Genomic DNA, 19,512 nt, shown 5'->3' on the forward strand with positions numbered 1-19,512 from the left:
CGACCCTGGGCGGGGACACAGGGCACGTCGCCTGCCCCCCACCTGCAGGAAAGACGGCACCCCAGGGACCCAGCATGGCGACCCCCCCCCCAGTCTAAGAGGATTCATGCTCAGGGGCGCCTGCTTGCTGCCCCCAACACGCCTTTCCTTCATCCTTCACTGCCGGCGAGGGACACGGATGAGGCCACCGTCCCTGAGGGAGGACACGACTGGCAACACGGGGAGGTAGTGTGTTGGCCAAGAGCCGGGAGCCCGACGGGGCGGCCTTCGAAGCCGTCTGCCTCCCCTTGCAGACAGCAAGTGGCTCCGCTGTGGCCCCGCGTGGCCCCTGTGGCACCTGCCCACCATCTTCCACGGAGGGGCCCCCACGACAGATCTCGACGGAAGCAGCAGGATCGTCCACACCTCAGGACAGCGCCGCCCGAGGTGGTGGCCCCGGCCTGCTCGGCCCCCCCGGAGCCCCTCCCCTGCCTCAACCCGGGTGCCCGCCCCTCTTGACCCTCTTCCCCGCCGCCCACTGGCCCGGCCAAGCGGCCTCTCGCCCACCTGCTGCCGTCGGCCGCGCCTGGTCCTGAAGGTGGGAACGGACGGGCCAGATTCTGCTGGGGGAGCGAGACAGGGCCTCCGTCGAGGGCCAGGCCGCGGACGAAATCTCAACCTGGGCACGTCCCCGTCCGAGGGGGCCGCAGGCTGGAAATGGCCGGGCACAAGGCGACTCGAGACACCAGCTCCAGGCCCACGTTCCAGGGTTTCGGAACCGCTTCTCTTTCCGGGGAACACACTTCAACCCACGGGAGCCACCCTGGGTGCAACCCCCCCCCCCCCCCCGTTACCCCTCTGCCACCCACCGGGCCCCGGGGTCCCTCTGCTGCCGACCGGGCTCCAACCAGAACGTTCCGCTCTCCCCTCCCACCGTGCCCCTGACACCATGCGTGGAGCCCCCTCATTCAGCGGGCGTAACGCTCTGCCCGAGGTCCGGGCTCAGCCCCACGGGCCTTCCGCTTGTCCCGAATCCAAGCCTCCTGTCTTCCCGACCAACCGGTTTTCAAACTGGGGCCCGCACCACCCCTGCTCGGGATCAGTAATTTGCTAGCACAGCTCACAGGGCAGCAGCCTACTTACTAGATGACCCGTTTATTTTTTAATGCTTATTTATTTTTGAGAGACAGAGCATGAGCAGGGAAGAGGCTGAGGGAGAGGGAGACACAGAATCCGAAGCAGTCGGCACAGAGCCCGACGCGGGGCTCGAACCCACAAACCGCGAGATCATGACCTGAGCCCAACGCTAAGATCACTTAACCGCCTGCGCCCCCCCAGGCGCCCCGAGACAAACACCAGTTTCAAACCCTTCCTCCGGCGAACTTCACACACCGCAGCCAAGATCTGAGCCAACCGACGGGTGGGAGGAAGGCAACCCGTGGTTCCCATAGTCTGTCCCCCCCCAATCAAGAAACAAGCACGACGACACCCCTACTTTGCACAAGGAAAAACCAGACGGCATCTCCAGTAACGGGGTGTCTCCAGTCTCTGTGGGTCAGGGGTCCCGACGTGGCCCGCCCGGGTCCGAGGCTCAGCGTCACCCCGGAGGCCGCGATCCAGGTGCCAGCCAGGCCTGGGTTCTACCCGACGGCTCCACTGGGGAGGGGTCCGCTCCTAGGGCCACTCACGGGGCTGGTGGGCCTTCTTCCTTGCTGGCTGCCCCTTGCCATCTGGGCCTGTGACATGGCAGCTCGCTCGTGAAAGCCAGCAAGGGACAGTCCTCCAGCAAAACGGAAGCCACAGTCTTATGTGGCCTGATGGGGGGACGGACCTCGTCACCTCCGCTGTATTCTGGTGGTCAGAAACCCCTACTGGGCCAGCCCGCCCTCGAGGAGCGATAGCAGGGGCAGAGATCAGAGCCTGCGGGCCAAGGTCAGAGTCAATAACTACGTTAGCCCCAGGCTCCGCAAAGTACGCCCTGGCTAGGTGTGGTGTGGCCCCAGAGGGGCTCCCCGTGGACACCCCTCCCCAGGTAGGAGGGGGTGGGGCCGAGTGTTTGCAAAGCAAGGACACCTGCCCGTTATCCCGAGGAGACGCTGGGAATCTAGGCCCGCAGCCGGGCGGACCCTGGACAAAGCGGATGTCGGTTTGCACCCGGTCTCACTACTCCCTCCTCTCCCACGTCAGGACAGACGTCGTCTCAACCCTCCGCAGCCATCGCCCAGCGCCCGCCACAGTGCCCGGAATGGGCGAGACCTGCTCGGCACTGGCTGGACGGGTGCCGTCCAGCGGTCCCTGGGCCCCCGGGGGGGTCTGGAGGCCATCTGGTGCCATGTGGCAGACGGGTGCGGCCTGCCGACCTTACACACGTTACGCACACCAGGGCGCCCCCCCCACGACCGGCTCTGTGCCACGTGACCCACGGGGCCGTGCCGCTCAGTCATCACCTTGAACCCCAAAGGGCCAGACCAGGTCCTGGGCTGGACGAGCCGGCCGTAAAGGACAGTCAGGGACGAACGGGGGAGACCCGACTGAGCTCAGCAGTCAGTGAGCTGAAATCTACTGAAATGCTAAAACTTGAGCTTGTTCCCCCAAAAGAGATTAAAAAGGAGCGATGGTAAGTCGGATCTCAATGTTTTCCTTTTAGTTAAAGTAAAAACAGAACACGAGTGAGGAGAGATGCGCCCCTGGGTGTAGGGCACGAGGTAATGAAAGGATAGGGCACCACTGACCCCAGAGCTCCAGCTCCCGGGAAGAAAAGTAAAAAGCATTCCCTTTTCGGAACCACGTGCCAGACCCAGAGGCAGCAGCAGGGGGAACGAGGACCCCCCCCCCCATCCCTTCCCAGCGGACGGGGTGGACGGGGTGGCCTCTGTGCCGGCGTCCTCACGCTGGGGCACTGGGGCCCGGCGGCATCTGAGGCGGCACAGAGGGACAGAAGGCCCCTCTGACTTCGTTCCAGCTGTCTGGAAGCTTCCATCGCAAGTGCGACCTGCCAAACCCCAAGATCAGGGCAGCCTCCGAGGCCCCCCAGGTCTGCCCTCATCTTCCCAAAGAGCATGGGGGCAGCAGTGGAGGGGAAGAGACACGAGAGCCAGGCGCGGCCGTGGCACTGGGTGGCCACAAGACTGGCCGCCCCGGCCGGGGCCTGAGCACAGAAAACAGCCACGTGTCGGGGAAGCGGGGCTTTATTTCCTTTAGGCACATGCACGTGTGATACACAGAGCTCGCGGACGGGTACACGGCGGGCCCCACCCCGGCGCTGGGGACGGGTCTGGGCACACGGGAGGACACCTCAGGGGGCTCCTCCCGCCCCCGGGCCAGGCTGGCCTCTGTCCGGAGAACTCCTCTCGGGCTACGGAGGAGCCACACAGATGTCACTCGCTTAACCCAAACCGCGGCACAAGTGCAGAGCACGCGGCCAGAGAGCCTCGTTTTGGTGAATCCGGGACCTTGGGGCACGTTCCCTGGGGCGCAGGGCCCTGCTCGAGGGCGGCACCTAGTGGCGGGTGCGGGCACTGCCCCTGCAGCCCCTCCTCCACCTTCTCTGGCCCAGCGGGGAGGGTTCGGCCGGCCGCAAGCAGCCTCAGGGGCTCGCGGGGCACTCGGGGGACACTGGGCCTTCGCAGAGCACTCTGGGGGCGACTACCCCACAATTCGGAAGGCAGCACTGGGACGGGAGGCAGGGGCGTGGCCGGGCCGTGTGGGTCATCGCGTGCGCTTTGTGACAGGCACGGCAGAGAGGAGTGAGGGGCAGCGATGGCTCCTGACCCGGCACCTGGGGCCGCCTGGGCCTCAGAGAGGGACAGACACAGCTTCTGCATCAGGGTCCCGCGTCCAGCCTCACGCCCCCTCACCACCCGCCCCAAACCGACGCCTCAAGGGCCGGGCCATCTCTTCAGCTCGGGCCCTGGTGCCAGCTCAGCCCAGGGGGCGCAGGGAGGGCTGGGGACCGAGGGGGCCGGGTCAGAAGCTGCCTCTCGTCTCTAGAAGAGGTGGGACCTCGGCGTCCGGCAGAGGCAGGTGAGACCCCCCCCCCCCGCCCGCCCCCGGGTTCCGAGCTCCAGGCCCAGGCCTTGCACGCGGCTGGCCCTGCGCCGCCTGGCCGGCTCTGTCCCGCGGTGCCCGGCGCTCGCGGGGCTCTCGGGGCTCCCCGGGGGGACGCTGACCCGGAAGCCGCAGGACAGAGGGACTGAGCCGGGGGAGGGCGGCCTCGGGTTCCCGGCCCCGCCCGCCGGCCAGGCCCTAGCGGAGGCCGCACCCCCCGGCCTGCAGCTTCTCCTGCCCCATGGCGCACACCAGGTCCTGCACGAAGCGCATCTCGGAGGCCACCTGCTTGGCCAGGGCCTCGTAGCGGTTCTCCAGGCGGCTGAAGCGGCGCTTGAGCCCGCTGGCCCCCAGCAGGGCGCCCTTGGCCTCCTCCTGGGCCTGCCGCCGCAGCGCCTCGGTCTTGTGCAGCTCCTGCCGCAGCCGCCGCAGGTCCTGGCCGATGCTGTCGTTCTCCTCCCGGTACCAGGCCTCCTTCTCCTCGTAGATGGCCGTCAGCGCCTCGATGTCCTCGTGGAACAGGCGCCGGCTGTGCTCCAGGCCGCGCAGGCCCTCCTCCGCCGCGGCCACCTCCTCCAGCACCTTGGAGAAGCGCTCGAAGCTGACGTACGTGTTGTTGGGGGGCATGCTCGAGTGCGACTTGATGGTGTACTCCTTGAGGCGCGCCGTCTTCAGGCGCCGCCGCTCCGGCTTCCGGCCGCCGTCCTCCCGCCGCACGTTCCGCCGCCGGATCGCCTGCGGAGGGAGAGGCGGGGCCTGAGGCGGGCGGGCGGAGCCTAAAGAAAGTCTCACCGGCACACGGCCCCGCCCCTTCACGGGGGCGGGGGGGGGGGGGGGTGCTGGTTCCGGCATTTCCCTGCCAGAGACCCAGGGGAAGGAGACACGGGCCGCCTGGCCCTTTACAGAAGACTGCCGCGCCCGGCCGAGAGGCCACCCCGTTCTGGAAGTTTCTGTGCAGGGAGCCGTGCCGCGTGCAGAGGGGCTGGGTACCCCACCGGGTATCACACGGAGGGGCTCCCACACCATCCCCGTGCACACCCCGCCCTCTGCCAGCCGGGTCCACTCCCCTGGGGACCCTGCCCGACACTCAGGCCTTGTCACACCTGCCGTCCTGGAGAGGGAGCAGCCCCGCCCATCTCACCTTGATCCAGGAATGCTCCAGGCTCTGGGCGATGGTCATTCTTCTCCTAGAAAAGCCCCCCCCCCCCCCACCCTGGTTAGTCACACGCCCGCCACGTCCCCATCCTCCGACGAGGCTGGCGGGGAGAACAGAACAGGGAAGGGGTTTTCTGGGCCCTCCCCCCGCAGCTCGGCTCCCTGCCCCCACCTCACACGGCTCACAGACACTGGCCCCCTGGGGACGCCCCTCCAGCCGGGGGCAAGTCCCTGAAATGACCTTGGAACTACCTGCACCCTCAGAGCATCCGCTCGGATCAGCCAGCAAGGAGCCCATCAAGAGGCCTGCTGCTCTGGGGTCGTCACGCTTTCCGAGCGGTTTTGTTACCGGGGGCGGGACCTAACGCTGGGTCTCGCCAACTCAGGCGCCCACAGGAGGGACAGGCAGGCGGCAAGAATGGGCGGCTCGGGCCAGGGAGGACTCTGGCCAAGAGGAGCACCTCTCTGGGAAGGAGGGCTCCGTGATGCCGGAAGCTTTAGTCCTCCCTAGGAGAAGACCCCCAGGAGTCTGCAATTGCCCACGAAACCTACCTTCAACAGGAGTCACAGCTCTCAACCAGGATTCTCAACAAGGATCCATTCACAGCTCTTAAAGACACGGCGGGGACCGAGCTAAGCCGTCCACTGGCCCGCTGCCAGGCCGTGCCCGACTCCCAGTGACGAGGAGGGGACAGCACGAGGATGTGCTCTCGTGGACCAGCGGCCTCCCCTGCCCGCCCCCCCCCCCCGCCCTCTGCCCGGCCAGCGCTCCTACTTGGGGTCTTTGACAAGCAGCCGGCGGATGAAGTCCTTGGCCAGCTCACTGGTGTTGCTGAAGTACTCCTCGTCGAAGTCGTAGTTCACGGCCGAGATGTTGGTCAGGGTCTCCTGCTTCGTCTCGCCCAGGAACGGGGAGGCGCCGCTCAGACTGGAAGACGGGCACGGGGCTCAGCGGCCCGTGTACTCGCCCCACCGACACGCCGCAGCCTGCGCCACCCCCCGGGCCTCCCGCGCACCCCGGCCCCTAGCCTCCCACCACACAGCACAGAAACCTCGCGCCCAGCCTCCGACGGGGACTCAAACGAGCGGGCAGAAGTCTCTAAGGAAGCTCGAAGCACGTCCCCCAAATGTTCAGCGATCAGAGGCCACACCGACAACCCGCGGGGGAATCCCTGCCGAGTGCGTCCACACACGGTCCGGGCACGGCCCGAGAGACCACACAAGGACATCGTGGGCCTTCCTGATGAGCCGCGCTGGGGGGGCCACGCCACCGCCCCCTGGGGCTCTGGGCACACGGCACTGTGACGGACAGGGAGGAGTACTCATCTGGGGGCACCCGGGGGGCTCGGTCAGTCAGGCGTCTGACTCTCGATTTCAGCTCAGGTCACGATCTCACCGTCGTGAGACGGAGCCTTGGGTGGGGGCTCTGCACCGACCGGTGGAACTCGGGATCCTCTCTCCCTGACCCTCAGGTGCTCACGCTCTCTCTCCCTCCCTCCGAGTAAACTTAACGACGACGACGACAAAAAGATGCCAGCGTCATGGGAAGACGGGTGAGGGGCACAGAAACCGCACTGGTTTTGTAGCTGTTTTGAAAGTCTAGCCTTTCTTCAATACTTAAGAACGTAAAACTATGAAAAAACCCATCGTGAGGCACCGTCAGGGTGGATCGCTGTGCCACCTGACGAGGGAGGAAAACGCAGGGGGAGCCTGCCTGGCGCAGGGGTGGAGGCGAGGAACAACCCAAACGCGGCACCCGGGGAGTGAGGCCGGGCCGGGCTGCTGGCCAGCAGGGAGGGAGGACACACGCGGTCCCCACTCGGCCCTGCACCAGGGGGTGTGGGGCCTTCTGAACTCACACCTTTCCCTCCTGCACAAATTCATTCACCCACCCAGCCACCCAGCATCCTGCCCCAGCAGGGCCCCAGGAGAAGCAGGAGGCCCCAAGCAGGCACTCACAGGATGTAGGTGATGACACCAATGCTCCTGGAGAGAACACACGGGAAGGACAGTCAGCTCAGTGGCGGCGGTCAGCACCCCAATTCCCAGAATCTCTCAACGGCTGGGGATCCAGAAGCCCACGGCCCCCTCTCCTTCAGGGTCTGCAAGGCCTCCACCGAGGGCCTCTGTCTCTCCCGCCCTGGCATCTCAGGGCGAGATATGAGCTCATCTGCCCACACCACCTGCCAAGGCTCAAATTGGGGGGGCTGGGGGGGTGCAGGCGTGGGCTCGAAGGCGGGTTGACAAGCTCCACGAAGAGTGAGACAAACAACGTTTCGGGCTTTGAGGCTCCCAGTCTCTGCTGCCTGTTTCATTTTTAACAACGCCTTAAACACAAGAAGACCACTCGGGACCCACAGACCCGCTCTGGCCGCCGGGCCATCGTTTGCCGAGCCCCGTTCTAAGTCGACGGTCTGTCCTGCCCACACCCAGCAGATGGGCCACATCCCCCCTGCGGCTGTGGCCTGGCAGTGCTCACAGATGGCTGGGGGGGGGGGTTCGGGTGCTTCGTCCCAGGGCGTGGGCCAGCCCCCCACCCCCACCCCAACCCCCCGCCACTCACCACATGTCTGCCTCCAGACCCAGGGGCTCGTAGTTGACGATCTCGGGAGCTGCGGGGACAGGGAGAGAGACGGCGTGGGGTCGGACGCCGGGTGCACCTGAGGCAGCCCCGGGGACGCGGCCACGGGGAGCGGGTGGCACAGCCCGCCTGCAGGGACCGCCTGGCGGGGGGGGGGGGGCAGGAGGCCGGACACCAGGGCTCGGGAGAGGACACCCGAGGGCGGGACCCGGGCCCGAGGCGCCGCACGGAGCCGTACCCACGAACTCGGGGGTGCCGAAGATGTTCTTGAACTCGTTCCCCGCCTCGATCTTGTGGGCGATGCCGAAGTCGATGAGCTTGATGCGTGGGTTGGGCACGTTCTTGTCCAGCAGCATGATGTTCTCTGGCTGCGGGAGAAGGAGGATGCCGCTGCCCAGCCGGCCCCGCACCCCCACCGGGCCCAGGCCGAGGCGGTCTGCGTCCCCCCCACCCCCGGCGGCAGCAGCCCGTGGGCGCGCTCTGAGCCGGAGCCCCTTGCCGCCCCCACGCCCCAGGTCACCCGCCCCGGCCGGGCCCCCGCTCGGCTCACCTTGAGGTCGAAGTGGGCGATGCGCTTCGAGTGCAGGTAGTGGACGCCGTCCAGGATCTGCTTGAGGAACTGGGTGGCCTCGTCCTCCGTCAGCGACTCCTTCTCCGCCAGGAAGTCGAAGAGCTCCCCGCCCGAGACCAGCTCCAGGATGAGCACCACGTCCGTCTTGTTCTCGAAGATGTCGTGCAGCGTGATGATGTTGGGGTGTCGGATCTCCCGCAGGATGTTCACCTCCCGCTCGATCTCCTCCCGGCTGACGCCCCGCCGGCTGGACGACAGGCGACGCTTCTTGATGAACTTGGCCGCGTACTCCTTCCCGGTGCCCTTCTGCCGGCATTTCCGCACAATGGCAAACTGGCCGCTGCGGGGACAGCGGAGGGAGCGGGACCCCGCGAGGGCCGGGGGGCGGGGGAGCGGGAAGGTTGCAGGCTTCCAGAACCTTCTGGGACTGCACCTCCCAGCCCCGCCCCTCCGGGAGTCCACGCGGCAGGTGCAATCTGGTGGCTACGTGGCATCTGTGTGCCACAGAAGGAAAGGGACACAGCTCGGGGCTTACGGAAGGGAGCTGGAGTCCACCGTGGGGCCAGGAGAAAGCGGGTGACAGGAGACACGCTGAGGACCCGCTCGGGGAGCCCGTGCCGCTTGGACGCGCACAGGTACTTCCGCGTGGGCAGGAGGCCAAGGGCCCGCACCCAACACTCACCACCCCATACGCCACCTGTGTCTCAAGGGGGCAGAGGGCTGGGGCAGCCAAGAGGGGGTCTTTACTTTTAAGTGACACAATTCTATACAAACTCGACTTTCTAGCCTATTTCATCATGTTTAAAAATCTAAGAGAAAAGAAATAAGCCACTGACTTTGAAGGAGCTTCTTACACAACCGGCCAAGTAAAAGGAACGCACCCATTTTCAAGCTGACAAAGAGAGGACAGGGGACCGGAGCGCGCCCACAGAAACAGGCTGGCGGTTCCCCGAGAGGTTAAGCACCGGTTCCAGGCGCCTCGGCAATCCCGCCCCAGGTGTCCCCCCAGGAGGAAGGACAACACGAATCCACAGAGAAGCGTGAACACAAATCCTACGTCAGCAGGATTCGCGAGAGCCTAAAAGGGGGACACAACCTGTGTCCATCAGCAGATGAATGGACACATAACGTGTCCACCACACGTGCACAAGTCCCTCCGCCACCAGCAGGAGCGAGGCGCCCACCCCCGCCGCCCCGCGGACGAGCCCCGAACACACGACGCTCAGGGAGAGAACCAGACACGAGAGGCCACGCGGGGTGTGAGTCCGCGTGTGTGAAACGTCCAGAACGGGCTCCTCCACGGACGGGAAGGGGGCTCGTGGGGGCCGGGGGCGGGAGTGACTGCTGATGGGGACGGGGCTTCTTTTTAGGGTGATGGAATGTTCTGGAATTATTTGGAGAGATGGCTGCAAAACCCTGTGAATACACCGACGATCACTAACTTGCACACTCGAAAGGGGTGAACTGCACAGTATGTGAATTACATCTCAAGACAGCTGCTACTAAAAGAGAGACAGAAAGCCTATTCGATGCACTCTGGGGAGCTGTCCAACGTCCAAATTATTCTGCTATCCAGGAACTTAGTTACATGAACTTACTTTAACTCAAGAGCTGACTGAAAAAGGCCAGACAGCGAATATTTTTAGCCTTACGGGCCATGTGGTTTCTGTCATAATTCTTGTGTGTTTTTACAGCCTTTCAAAAAAAATAAAGAACCACTCCAGGCTCCCAGGCAGGCAGGACCGCACTAGGCCGGGCCGGATTTGGCCACGTCAGCGGGGACCAATTCCAAGACAGAAAGTACACGTTCCAGACAGAAAACTTCACGGCACCTCCAGGGCTCGAGAGAAAACAGGCTACATGAGATCTCGGGGAAATGGGAGAGAGAGGAAGGAAGGGCAGAGACGGGGGCGGCCAGGCCCTCTGAAGCTGGCGACGGCAGAGGCAGGGCAGGCCGGCCACAATGACCCTGGGAACAGACAGAGGTTGGGGCGCCTTTGCCCAGCCAACACGGACCTCAAAGAGACCGAGGGACCCAACCGGGTCTGTCCGGTAAGCGGACCCGCCCACGGGGGCGTCACAGATGTGCTCTACGCACACACAATTGGAAGACGGGTGGAGTTCAAGGTGGGTCAGTGGGAGATGCAAAATTAACACGAACACGGCGGGCTGAACAGTCCCTCCAAAGACGCCCACGTCCAAATCCCCAGAACCTGTAAATACGGCGCGCTCACGACAAAAGGGACCTTGCAGGAGGGAGCAAGCCAAGGCCCCTGAGACGCTGGGGCCCACCCCCGGCGCCCGGGGCGGGGGGGGGCGCCAGCGTCCTCAAGAGGTCCTCACAGGAAGAAGGCAGAGAGACGGGTGGACCCCACGCTGCTGGCCATTGAGGACGGAGGAGCGGCCGAGAGCCAAGGCTGTGGCATCGCTGGAAGCCGGAAAAGGCCGGAGAGGGGTCTCCCTGGGGCCCCGGGGGGTACCAGGCCCGTTTTAGACTCCTGACTTCCAGCCCTTCTAGGCCACTAAATCACGGTGAGTTGTTACAGTGCTGACGGGAGACTCAAGCACTGATCTGAGAGCCAAGTGCACGGGTCAGCCGAGAAAGGCAAAGCGTTCCTGATCAGGCCTCGCCCCGTGCCCCCTGATCTGCCCCAGCAGTCCCTTGGGACATTATGCTTCTGCCCCCCACCACGTCTCCACTAACACTCCCCCCACCCTTAACGCCTGCCCGTCTCCTCTGCCTGCACCAGCCCAGCTAATTCCTCCAGGCCCACCTCCCGTCCCATCACAACGCCCCCATGGTAATGACATCAGATGCCAAACACTCACCACGTAGCACTGTGCTAAGTGCTGGACCTGTGGCCTCATTTTCAAATACAGGGATTGTTTTTCCCTGCTTTACTTTTTTTTAAAGTTCATTTTAAGAGAGGAAGGGTGTGTGTGAGCGGGGAAGGGGTGGGGAGAAGAGACAGACAGACAGACAATCCCAAGCAGGCCCCATGTGGCAGCACAGAGCAGGATGCAGGGCTCGAACCCACGAACCGTGAGATCATGAGCCAAAACCGAGCTGGATGCTTAACTGGCTGTGCCATCCAGGCGCCCTTCCCCTGCTGTATCTAAGCGGAGCCAACAAATGGAGACGAGTCAGGCAAAGCTCATGGGAACAGGAAGAAAGACACTACTAAAGGGTGAACCGTGTCCCCCAAAAGTCCATGTGTCAGCCCTAACCCCCAGCATGTCAGAATGGGACTATCCAGAGACAGGGCCTTTCTAAAGAGGTGATTAAATTAAAATGAGCTCACAGTGGGGGCGCCTGGGGGGCTCAGTCGATCGAGCATCCAACTTCGGCTCAGGTCACGATCTCACAGTCCGTGAGTTCGAGCCCAGCGGCGGGCTCTGTGTTGACAGCTCGGAGCCTGGAGCTGCTTCGGATTCTGTGTCTCCCTCTCGCTCTGCCCCTCCCCCGCCCGCACTCTGTGTCTCTCTTTCTCTCTCTCTCTCAGAAATAAACATTTAAAACAACAAAAAAAAAATGAGCTCACAGGAGTGGACCTGAATCCAATCTGACCGGTGTCCCTGTAAGAGGGGAGTAGGACACAGATGCACAGACAGACGCACAGCCCTACGAAGCCACAGGAAGAAGACGGTCATCTGCACGCCCAGGACAGAGAGCTCAGGAGGAACCAGCCCTGCCGACGCCTTGATCTTCCGACTCCCCGCCTCCAGCGCTGGGAAAGCACGACTGTCTGCTGCCCCCAGTCACACTACCGGGTCGCGCGAGCCGATAGGGGCACAAACGCCACTCTACGAGGCGGAAGCCAGAGCCAAGTCCACACCTGTCGACCCACAGACTAAGTCATTTCTCGAGACCATCAACGTGAACTCCAGCTAGGAAAAAGAATCCCCCGACCCCTCCCAAAGACACACACACATACAAACTTGCTTCCGGGTCATTTGTCCCCATGGCCCCTGGGACAAGAAAACGTGGCCCTGCTTCACTCATGGTCCTCGTCAGCACGGCGAGGCCCAGCAGCTAATTTGCCAAGACGGTTAGCGGTGACACCGGGGGAGACACAGCTGGGCTGCGGGCCCCGCCTTCAGGGGTGCCAACCGAGCGGGGCACAAGGACGCACACTCTTTCCAACGTGCAGGGCCTGGTCTCCAGACCCGAAGCCCACTTGGCCACTCGCGGTCCGCAAGGCCCTCCTCTCAGCCCCTGCTTCCTCATAAAGTGGGGATGACGACCACGCCCCCCCTTGTGAGCGACATCTATAATTTATACAAACTGCACCACAGCCTGTGTGGCATCCAGTGCCTTTCATTCCGCATTTCATGTTATCTCCAAGCACCTTCTGGATCCTTACATACAGCGGCACTGTCCCAGATGACAGCCACCGGCCACACAGTGGCCCGCCAAGCCGGTCCAAACGGAGATGTGGAGCGCCGGGGGTGGCTCAGTCGGTTGAGGTTCCGACTCTTGATTTTGGCTCAGGTCACAATCTCCCGGTTTGTGAGATCGAGCCCTGTGTCCTGCCCCAGTTCTGGGCTGGCAGCATGGGGCCTGCTTGGGATTCTGTCTCTCCTTCTCTCTGCCCCTCCCTCCCTCCCCCAAAGTAAATAAATAAATATTAAAAAAAAAAAAAAAAAAAAAAACGAAAAACTGAGACGTGTTGTCAGCTTCTAGAAACACACCAGATTTGAAAGCTTCATAGAAAAACAGCAGTAGAATTTTTCCTTCGTAATTTTTACCGCGCAAGCAAAAAGGTCATACTTCGATCTGTTGGCTTAAATAAAATGTATTAAAATTATTAAAATTGACACAGCCTCTACCAAATCTCAATATACTTCCTACGTGGCGAACATTATACAGGTTGCCTGGCTCTTTTTTCGTTTTTGTTCTTCTAATTTTTTTTTAACGTTTTTATTTATTTTTGAGAGAGAGAGACAGAGTACAAGCTGGGGAGGGGCAGAGACAGAGGGAGACACAGAATACGAAGCAGGCTCCAGGCTTTGAGCTGTCAGCACAGAGCCCGACGCATGAACCGTGAGATCACGACCTGAGCCAAAGTGGGATGCTTAACCGACTGAGCCTCTGAGGCATCCCTGGAACAGGGGTTTCTTTTTTTTTTTTAATGTTTACTTATATTTGAGAGAAAGAGAGAGAGAGAGAGAGAGAATGAATGGGGGAGGGGCAGAGAGAAAGGGAGACACAGAGTCCGAAGCAGGTTCCAGGCCCTGAGCTGTCAGCAGAAAGCCCGACGCGGGGCTCGAACCCACACGCTGCGAGATCATGACCTGAGCTGAAGTCGGAGGCTTAACCGACAGAGCCGCCCTGACGCCCCTGCCTGGCTCTTTGTTGATGGCTGCATAATATTCCATCTACAGGGGCGGTGGTTCCGTGGCAGCCACTGAAGAGGCTCCCCGCCCTCTGTCCATAAAAATCCTTACAGCAACTCTCGCTGTTCTCAGGCCACGGGGTCCGCACGCGTACACATTCCCACTGAATCAATTCCTAACAGTGCAAATAGTGGATTAAGGGGAACGTACACAGGACGTGTATATCTCCTTCGTATTTCCTTCGGACTTCTGCCGAGCCACCCTCGGGAGGAGGTCCTGACACATTTTCAACAAGAATGAGGTTTGGGGGAGGAGTGAGGGGAGCTCCATTCTCTACCACTCTGTTAAGGAAATTCCTAAAGGAGGGACTTCAGAATCCCAAACGGGCCTGAAATACTTTCTCAGCCAAGGTCTGATGCACGGCTCAGTTATTTACATTCCCTTTTGGTGACATCATAGGGCTGGTCAGCAGCGAACTCACCAAATAAGGTCTGAGGCTCCGGCAAGAAAAAAAAAAAAAAAGGATGATGTCTGGCTAGTCCAAGGCAGGGGTGCTCCCGGGGGACAGGAAATCAGCTGCCTGCCTGGAACGGGAAACCTCCTCTCTTTCCCACAAGAATGCTAAGGGAATCGGTCACCTCCCTCAAGGAAGGATTAAACAGAGGGACAGACCTTTACCACCTACCGCTCTGTCTCACGCCACGCGGCAGGCACTCTGTTAGGGGCTCCATGTGCTTGATATGTTTCCCCAAGGGAAAGGCACAGAGAACGTCAGAGCAAGAATTTGCGGACGGGGCCGCCTGACCCCAGAGCCTAAGTTCCTTCTACCAGCACACGGCACTGACTCACCCCGTCTTGGAGGGTAGGAAAGAGGACAGGAGGGGAGACGCCATCCAGAAAACCCCGCAACGCCTCCCTCCCGCCCCCGAGGCCCGCGCAGAGCTCACCTGCCCAGCTCCTCCCCCATCTCATAGTAGTCCTCCACATCTTCCTGCCTGAATGTTGACATGGTGGTCGGTCGGCCTTCCGGTGCCTTCCCCTCCAGTGAAAGGCCGGAGACACGATCTCAGGGAGTCCCTTAGCTGTGACCCTGGAGGAGACAGGGCAATAGGGAAGACGTGACATGCCAGCCGTTTCTCCTAGGGAAGAACAACCTGCCCCCCACCCACTCCCCGAGATAAGTTCCACGCTCCTCACAGAAGGCACATGCATGTGGCGGGCGGGGTACTTTCCTGCGTTAGCGCACTTACACACCCCACCACCCAAAAGGGTGGCAACCCCACCGTGCCACCTTGGCCCCGTAACTCCGCCAGACCCAGACCTCTGGCTCCCCACACACTGCCCCAGCCTTTCTCTGCCTCTCCTTCCTAGGTTTCTCCCAATCTGCTCAACCAAAGCCCCCCCCTACGTTCCTGCAAGTTCCCCCACACTCGTCACACCCCCAAAGCCAGGGGCTCCCTCACTCCTACCCAATTTGCTAAGGTGCTCCAGTCCCGACACCCACCTCCCTGCCCATCAGCCACGTTAACCTCTCCTCGGCCTCACCCATTCCCCCCACAAACCCCCTGACCGCCCCAGATCTCCTAAGACCTTGCGCGGCCGTGTGCTTCCCCCCAATCCTGAATTCCTCAGGAACTGAACAATGGCTTCCAAGCCCCTGCAAGGTCCCTGCCCGCCCTTGCCTCCCGCTGACGTCCACCGCCCCAAGGAGACTAACTCTTCCCCGCTCCTCCCAGGCATCCCTCCAGGTACCAGAGGCTCCCCAGCCCGTCTCCCCGGCCACATCTGAGAGTCTCCTCCGTTGTCGCCTCCCCCAACCTTCGCACACGCTCTAGGGCAGGCCCCTCCAAGGTCTCTCCCAGCCCCAACGACCCCGCTCCGGCGTCCCCCAGGCCGCCACGCCCCTCGCGAGCCCGGACCCAGTCCTTTCCCCGGCCCGCTTATCCCAGGGGTCTCCAGACGTCCCCCCAATGGCCCCCGAAGCGCCGCCTCGGCCTCCCCAGCCCGCCGGCCACGGGCCGCGCCCGCTCCGCACCCTCCGCGGCTCCGCGCCCCGGGCCGGCCCTCTGCCGCGCTGGCCACCGCCGCCCTCTCCAGCCCAGCCACCGCGGCCGCCGGGACGCGCCGACCTGCGTGACGTCACCGCGCCCGCCGGGGCCCGCCCTCGGGAGGCGGGGCCCGCCGCCCATTGGTCAACGCGCCCGCCGCTCGTGACGTCCCGCCCCACCCGCTGCCTCCCAGGCCCCGCCCGCTGGCGTCGGGGCCCCCGAACCCGGATGCCGCCTCGCCACTGGCCGCCAGGCTCGTCGTCACGCAGCACATTGGCTGGAACTAACGTCGGTCACACTTAGGAAGTCGGAAGGCCGACTTCCGGCCCCCGGGCTGCCCCACCCGCTGTCCTCCGACCCGGGTCCTGAAGCTGAGAGGTGCGGTGCTGAAATCCTGCGTCCCTCTCTTCCTGCCCTTCCTTGAGCAATACGCGAACGCAAAGCCCAGCTCCCGCCTGGCCGCTCCTGGGGTGGACACCCCCGGGGCCGCTTTAGTCCCTGAGTTGCAGCTTCCTCCTCTGTGAAATGTCACCCCCATTCCAAATACACAAGAATGCAAATGAGGCCAGTCCGGTGTCCCCTGTCGTGCTTCATCCTTGACTCCCAGGGTTTCCCGATAGGTGCTACAACCGCTAGTTAGTACGTACCAAACTATGTTACTATTTCTCCCGTTCTACAGATGGGGAAGCTGAGACCCAGAGAGGTTAAGTAACCCACCCAAAGTCAAACAGCCAGTAGATGGCATAGCTGAGATTCATTCCCGGAAAGACCCGAACCCAAAGCCACTGCTGAACCACTGCAGATGCCACCTGACAAAAGACCCCGTCTTTTGACTTTCACCAACCACCCTGACCTCATGCCATTACCATGTCTCCTGATTGAATCGTTACATCTTAGTCTGGTACACTTGTCACCGCTGGAGAACCAACACTAACACGTTATCCTAACCAAGTCCACACTTTATTCAGATGTTTTCCCTAATGTCCTTTCTCTGCCTCAGAATCCCATCCAGGACCCCCCGTGATATTTAGTCCTTAGAGTCCTCTGGCTGTGAGCTTCTCACACTTCCGTTTGTTGAGGACTTTGGTGGCAGTTTCAAGGAGTACTGGTCAGGTATTTTGTAGAATGTCCCTCAACTGAATTTGTCTGGTGTGGTTTTCGGACACTGGGGTGATGGGTTTTAGGGAGGAAGACCACAGAGGTCAAGTGCCCTTCCCATGACACCTTAACAAGGCTCCAGAATACCAACAGGACATCACTGTTGATGTTGACCTGGGTCACCTGGTTCCAGGCAGTGTTTTGTCAGGTTGCTCCAGAATTCGTCCTTCTTTCTCCCTTTCCCATACTGCATTCTTTGTAAGTTACTTATGCAAAGCCCGTACTTAGGAGTTGGGACATCATTTTTCTTGGGGTGAAAAAAAAAGGCCTGACAAGCTATAGATAGGAAATTAGACTTGGGCACGTGGCAGACATTTTCTCACAAATGAACAGATCAAACCTCTCTGGGGCACCTGGGTGGCTCAGTCGGTTAAGCATCCGACTTCAGCTCAGGTCATGATCTCACAGTTCGTGAGTTCCAGCCCCATGTCAGGCTCTGTGCTGACCGCTCGGGAGCCCGGAACCTGCTTCAGATCTTGTGTCTCCCTCTCGGACCCTGCCCTGCTCAAGCTCTATCTCAAAATTAAATGTTAAAAAAAAGGGGGGGGGGGGGCCCCGGGGTGGCTCAGTTGGCTAAGCGTCTGACTTCAGCTCAGGTCACGATCTCGCAGTTTGTGGGTTTGAGCCCCGCGTCAGGCTCTGTGCTATTAGCTCAGAGCCTGGTGCCTGCTTTGGATTCATTCTGTGTCTCCCGCTCTCTCTGCCCGTCCCCAACTTGCACTCTTTCTCTCTCAAAAATAAACATTAAAAAATAGTAAGTAGGGGCGCCTGGGTGGCGCAGTCGGTTAAGCGTCCGACTTCAGCCAGGTCACGATCTCGCGGTCCGGGAGTTCGAGCCCCGCGTCGGGCTCTGGGCTGATGGCTCAGAGCCTGGAGCCTGTTTCCGATTCTGTGTCTCCCTCTCTCTCTGCCCCTCCCCCGTTCATGCTCTGTCTCTCTCTGTCCCAAAAATAAATAAAAACGTTGGGAAAAAAAAATTAAAAAAAAAAAATAGTAAGTAAATAAATGTTAAAAAAAATTTTTTTTTTAAAGTCACTCTTGATTTCGGCTCAGGTCACGACCTCATGGTTCGAGTGTCTAAGCACCATGTCGGGACTCCATGCTGGTAGTGCAGAGCCTGCTTGGGATTCTCCAAACTTAAAAAGAAACCGAAACCATCACTTCAAGGGAAACAAGTGACCGTATTTGTCGCCAATGGTGAATTCGAGCTTTTAAGCAAAAAATTAAAAATCTCAAAACTTGCTTGACCGTTTCCTGCCTGATAGCCAGCGCTTCTGTGATGAAATCACTGTTAACGAATGTGACCTTTCGATATTTTTTAATGAAATGTGCCAACAGCTGTTCGAGCAGCAAACTTGGTATATGCCATTATTTCCAAGTAACCAAGACATGAGGTCACAAAATCGTGCAGAAGGGAAAGGACACTTTCAAAGCGCAAGATGAGCCAGTGGTGTTTCGTGAAACAGTATGAAAAGCTCCTTAACGTGGCTTCAGATACCACACTGTAATTACTCTCTTAAGAAATTACCCCCGGTTGGGGCGCCTGGCGGGGGGGGGGGGGGGGCCCCTCAGTCCTGACTAGAGCAACCAGCAGAATCACACAAAATCAGTACAATGAAAACAGTGAACAATACACACAGACACAAAGACACCCACTTGCGACACGTCAATGCTTGGGTGTAATTACAGACCTCATGTTGCCAGGTCGACCCCTGCAAATGGCATTTCACATTTGACAGAAATTGCACAAGGACAGAGGTGCAGGATTAGCAAGCCAAGGACCACAGGTGGCGTACGAATTTATAGTCGGTTTAAACTTAAAACACACTTCAAGTTTCTATTTATGACAGTGGTGTCTTTGACAAGATTACTGGATGTTAAAAATGTGCGAAACTAAATGCCATGTGGCATCCTGGCTCGGACCCTGAAACAGTGTAGAAAACTTCCACGGAAAACCAAGAACACCATTGGTCACTTAGCACATTTCTGTAACATCTTTGCAAACTTTTCTCTAAGTATAAAAACTATTCAAAAACAAGCTAGCTTATAAAAGTGCACAAAATACTTGCGTGCGTGTCAAGCACATTATGTTTTGAATAACCTTTCCCAATGTGAATGACCTCTGCTGTTGGAAGGTGCTGGGGTCAGAGACTGAACCAGACAACTCACACGTGCAGTGCTGTCCCATGCAGTCCTGACATCCATCATCCCACAGGCTCCTTCTAAACGTTGTTGGGGTCCCCTACACTGGTGACCCAGAAGACCTCCTGAACTTCCACAGCAGCTCCCCACAGGGCAGCGTCACTGTTGAAACAATGCATCCCGGATGTTCCTTATGCAAGAGGCACTGGCTAGTAGGAAGATCTTAGTCCTACGCTGCCTAGAATTTCACGTTTAAGGTTAGAAGTCTAATGCCCAAGATGACTTTTTCTCAACAGCCATCCAGCTGGACAAGACAAGCGACCCGGCGGCAGACCGTTCTGTGCTGTCCCCTCGCTGCAGTCACGTCCGAGCCGACCACGATGGAGAAGGCAGCTCCGGCCCCGTCAGACCACAGCAGTGGATTTACAAGGTCACCAAGTCAGGGCCCATTTCAAGCGCCCAACAGGCGGGGGCCATGGTGGGCGGCTGTCCCC

The 19,512-nt window shown here is 60.5% G+C and overlaps 1 protein-coding gene across 1 annotated transcript; it reads right to left on the reverse strand.

The window, feature by feature from the left end:
• Positions 1-2,626: 2,626 nt before the first annotated feature.
• On the reverse strand, positions 2,627-15,815 carry DAPK3 (death associated protein kinase 3). Its single transcript, XM_040461781.1, has 9 exons — positions 15,706-15,815; positions 14,618-14,760; positions 8,313-8,673; positions 8,001-8,130; positions 7,745-7,793; positions 7,141-7,167; positions 5,957-6,109; positions 5,168-5,213; positions 2,627-4,761 (listed from the first exon to the last, which is right to left on the reverse strand). Exons 2-9 carry the CDS (start codon positions 14,677-14,679, stop codon positions 4,225-4,227), a joined length of 1,365 nt encoding a protein of 454 aa, XP_040317715.1. The 5' UTR covers positions 14,680-14,760; positions 15,706-15,815; the 3' UTR covers positions 2,627-4,224.
• Between the last annotated feature and the right edge of the window lie 3,697 nt (positions 15,816-19,512).

The sequence above is a fragment of the Herpailurus yagouaroundi genome, unplaced genomic scaffold (genome assembly GCF_014898765.1).
Source record: "Herpailurus yagouaroundi ecotype Mexico unplaced genomic scaffold, PumYag 295, whole genome shotgun sequence".
In the NCBI taxonomy this organism is placed as follows: Eukaryota; Metazoa; Chordata; class Mammalia; order Carnivora; family Felidae; genus Herpailurus; species Herpailurus yagouaroundi.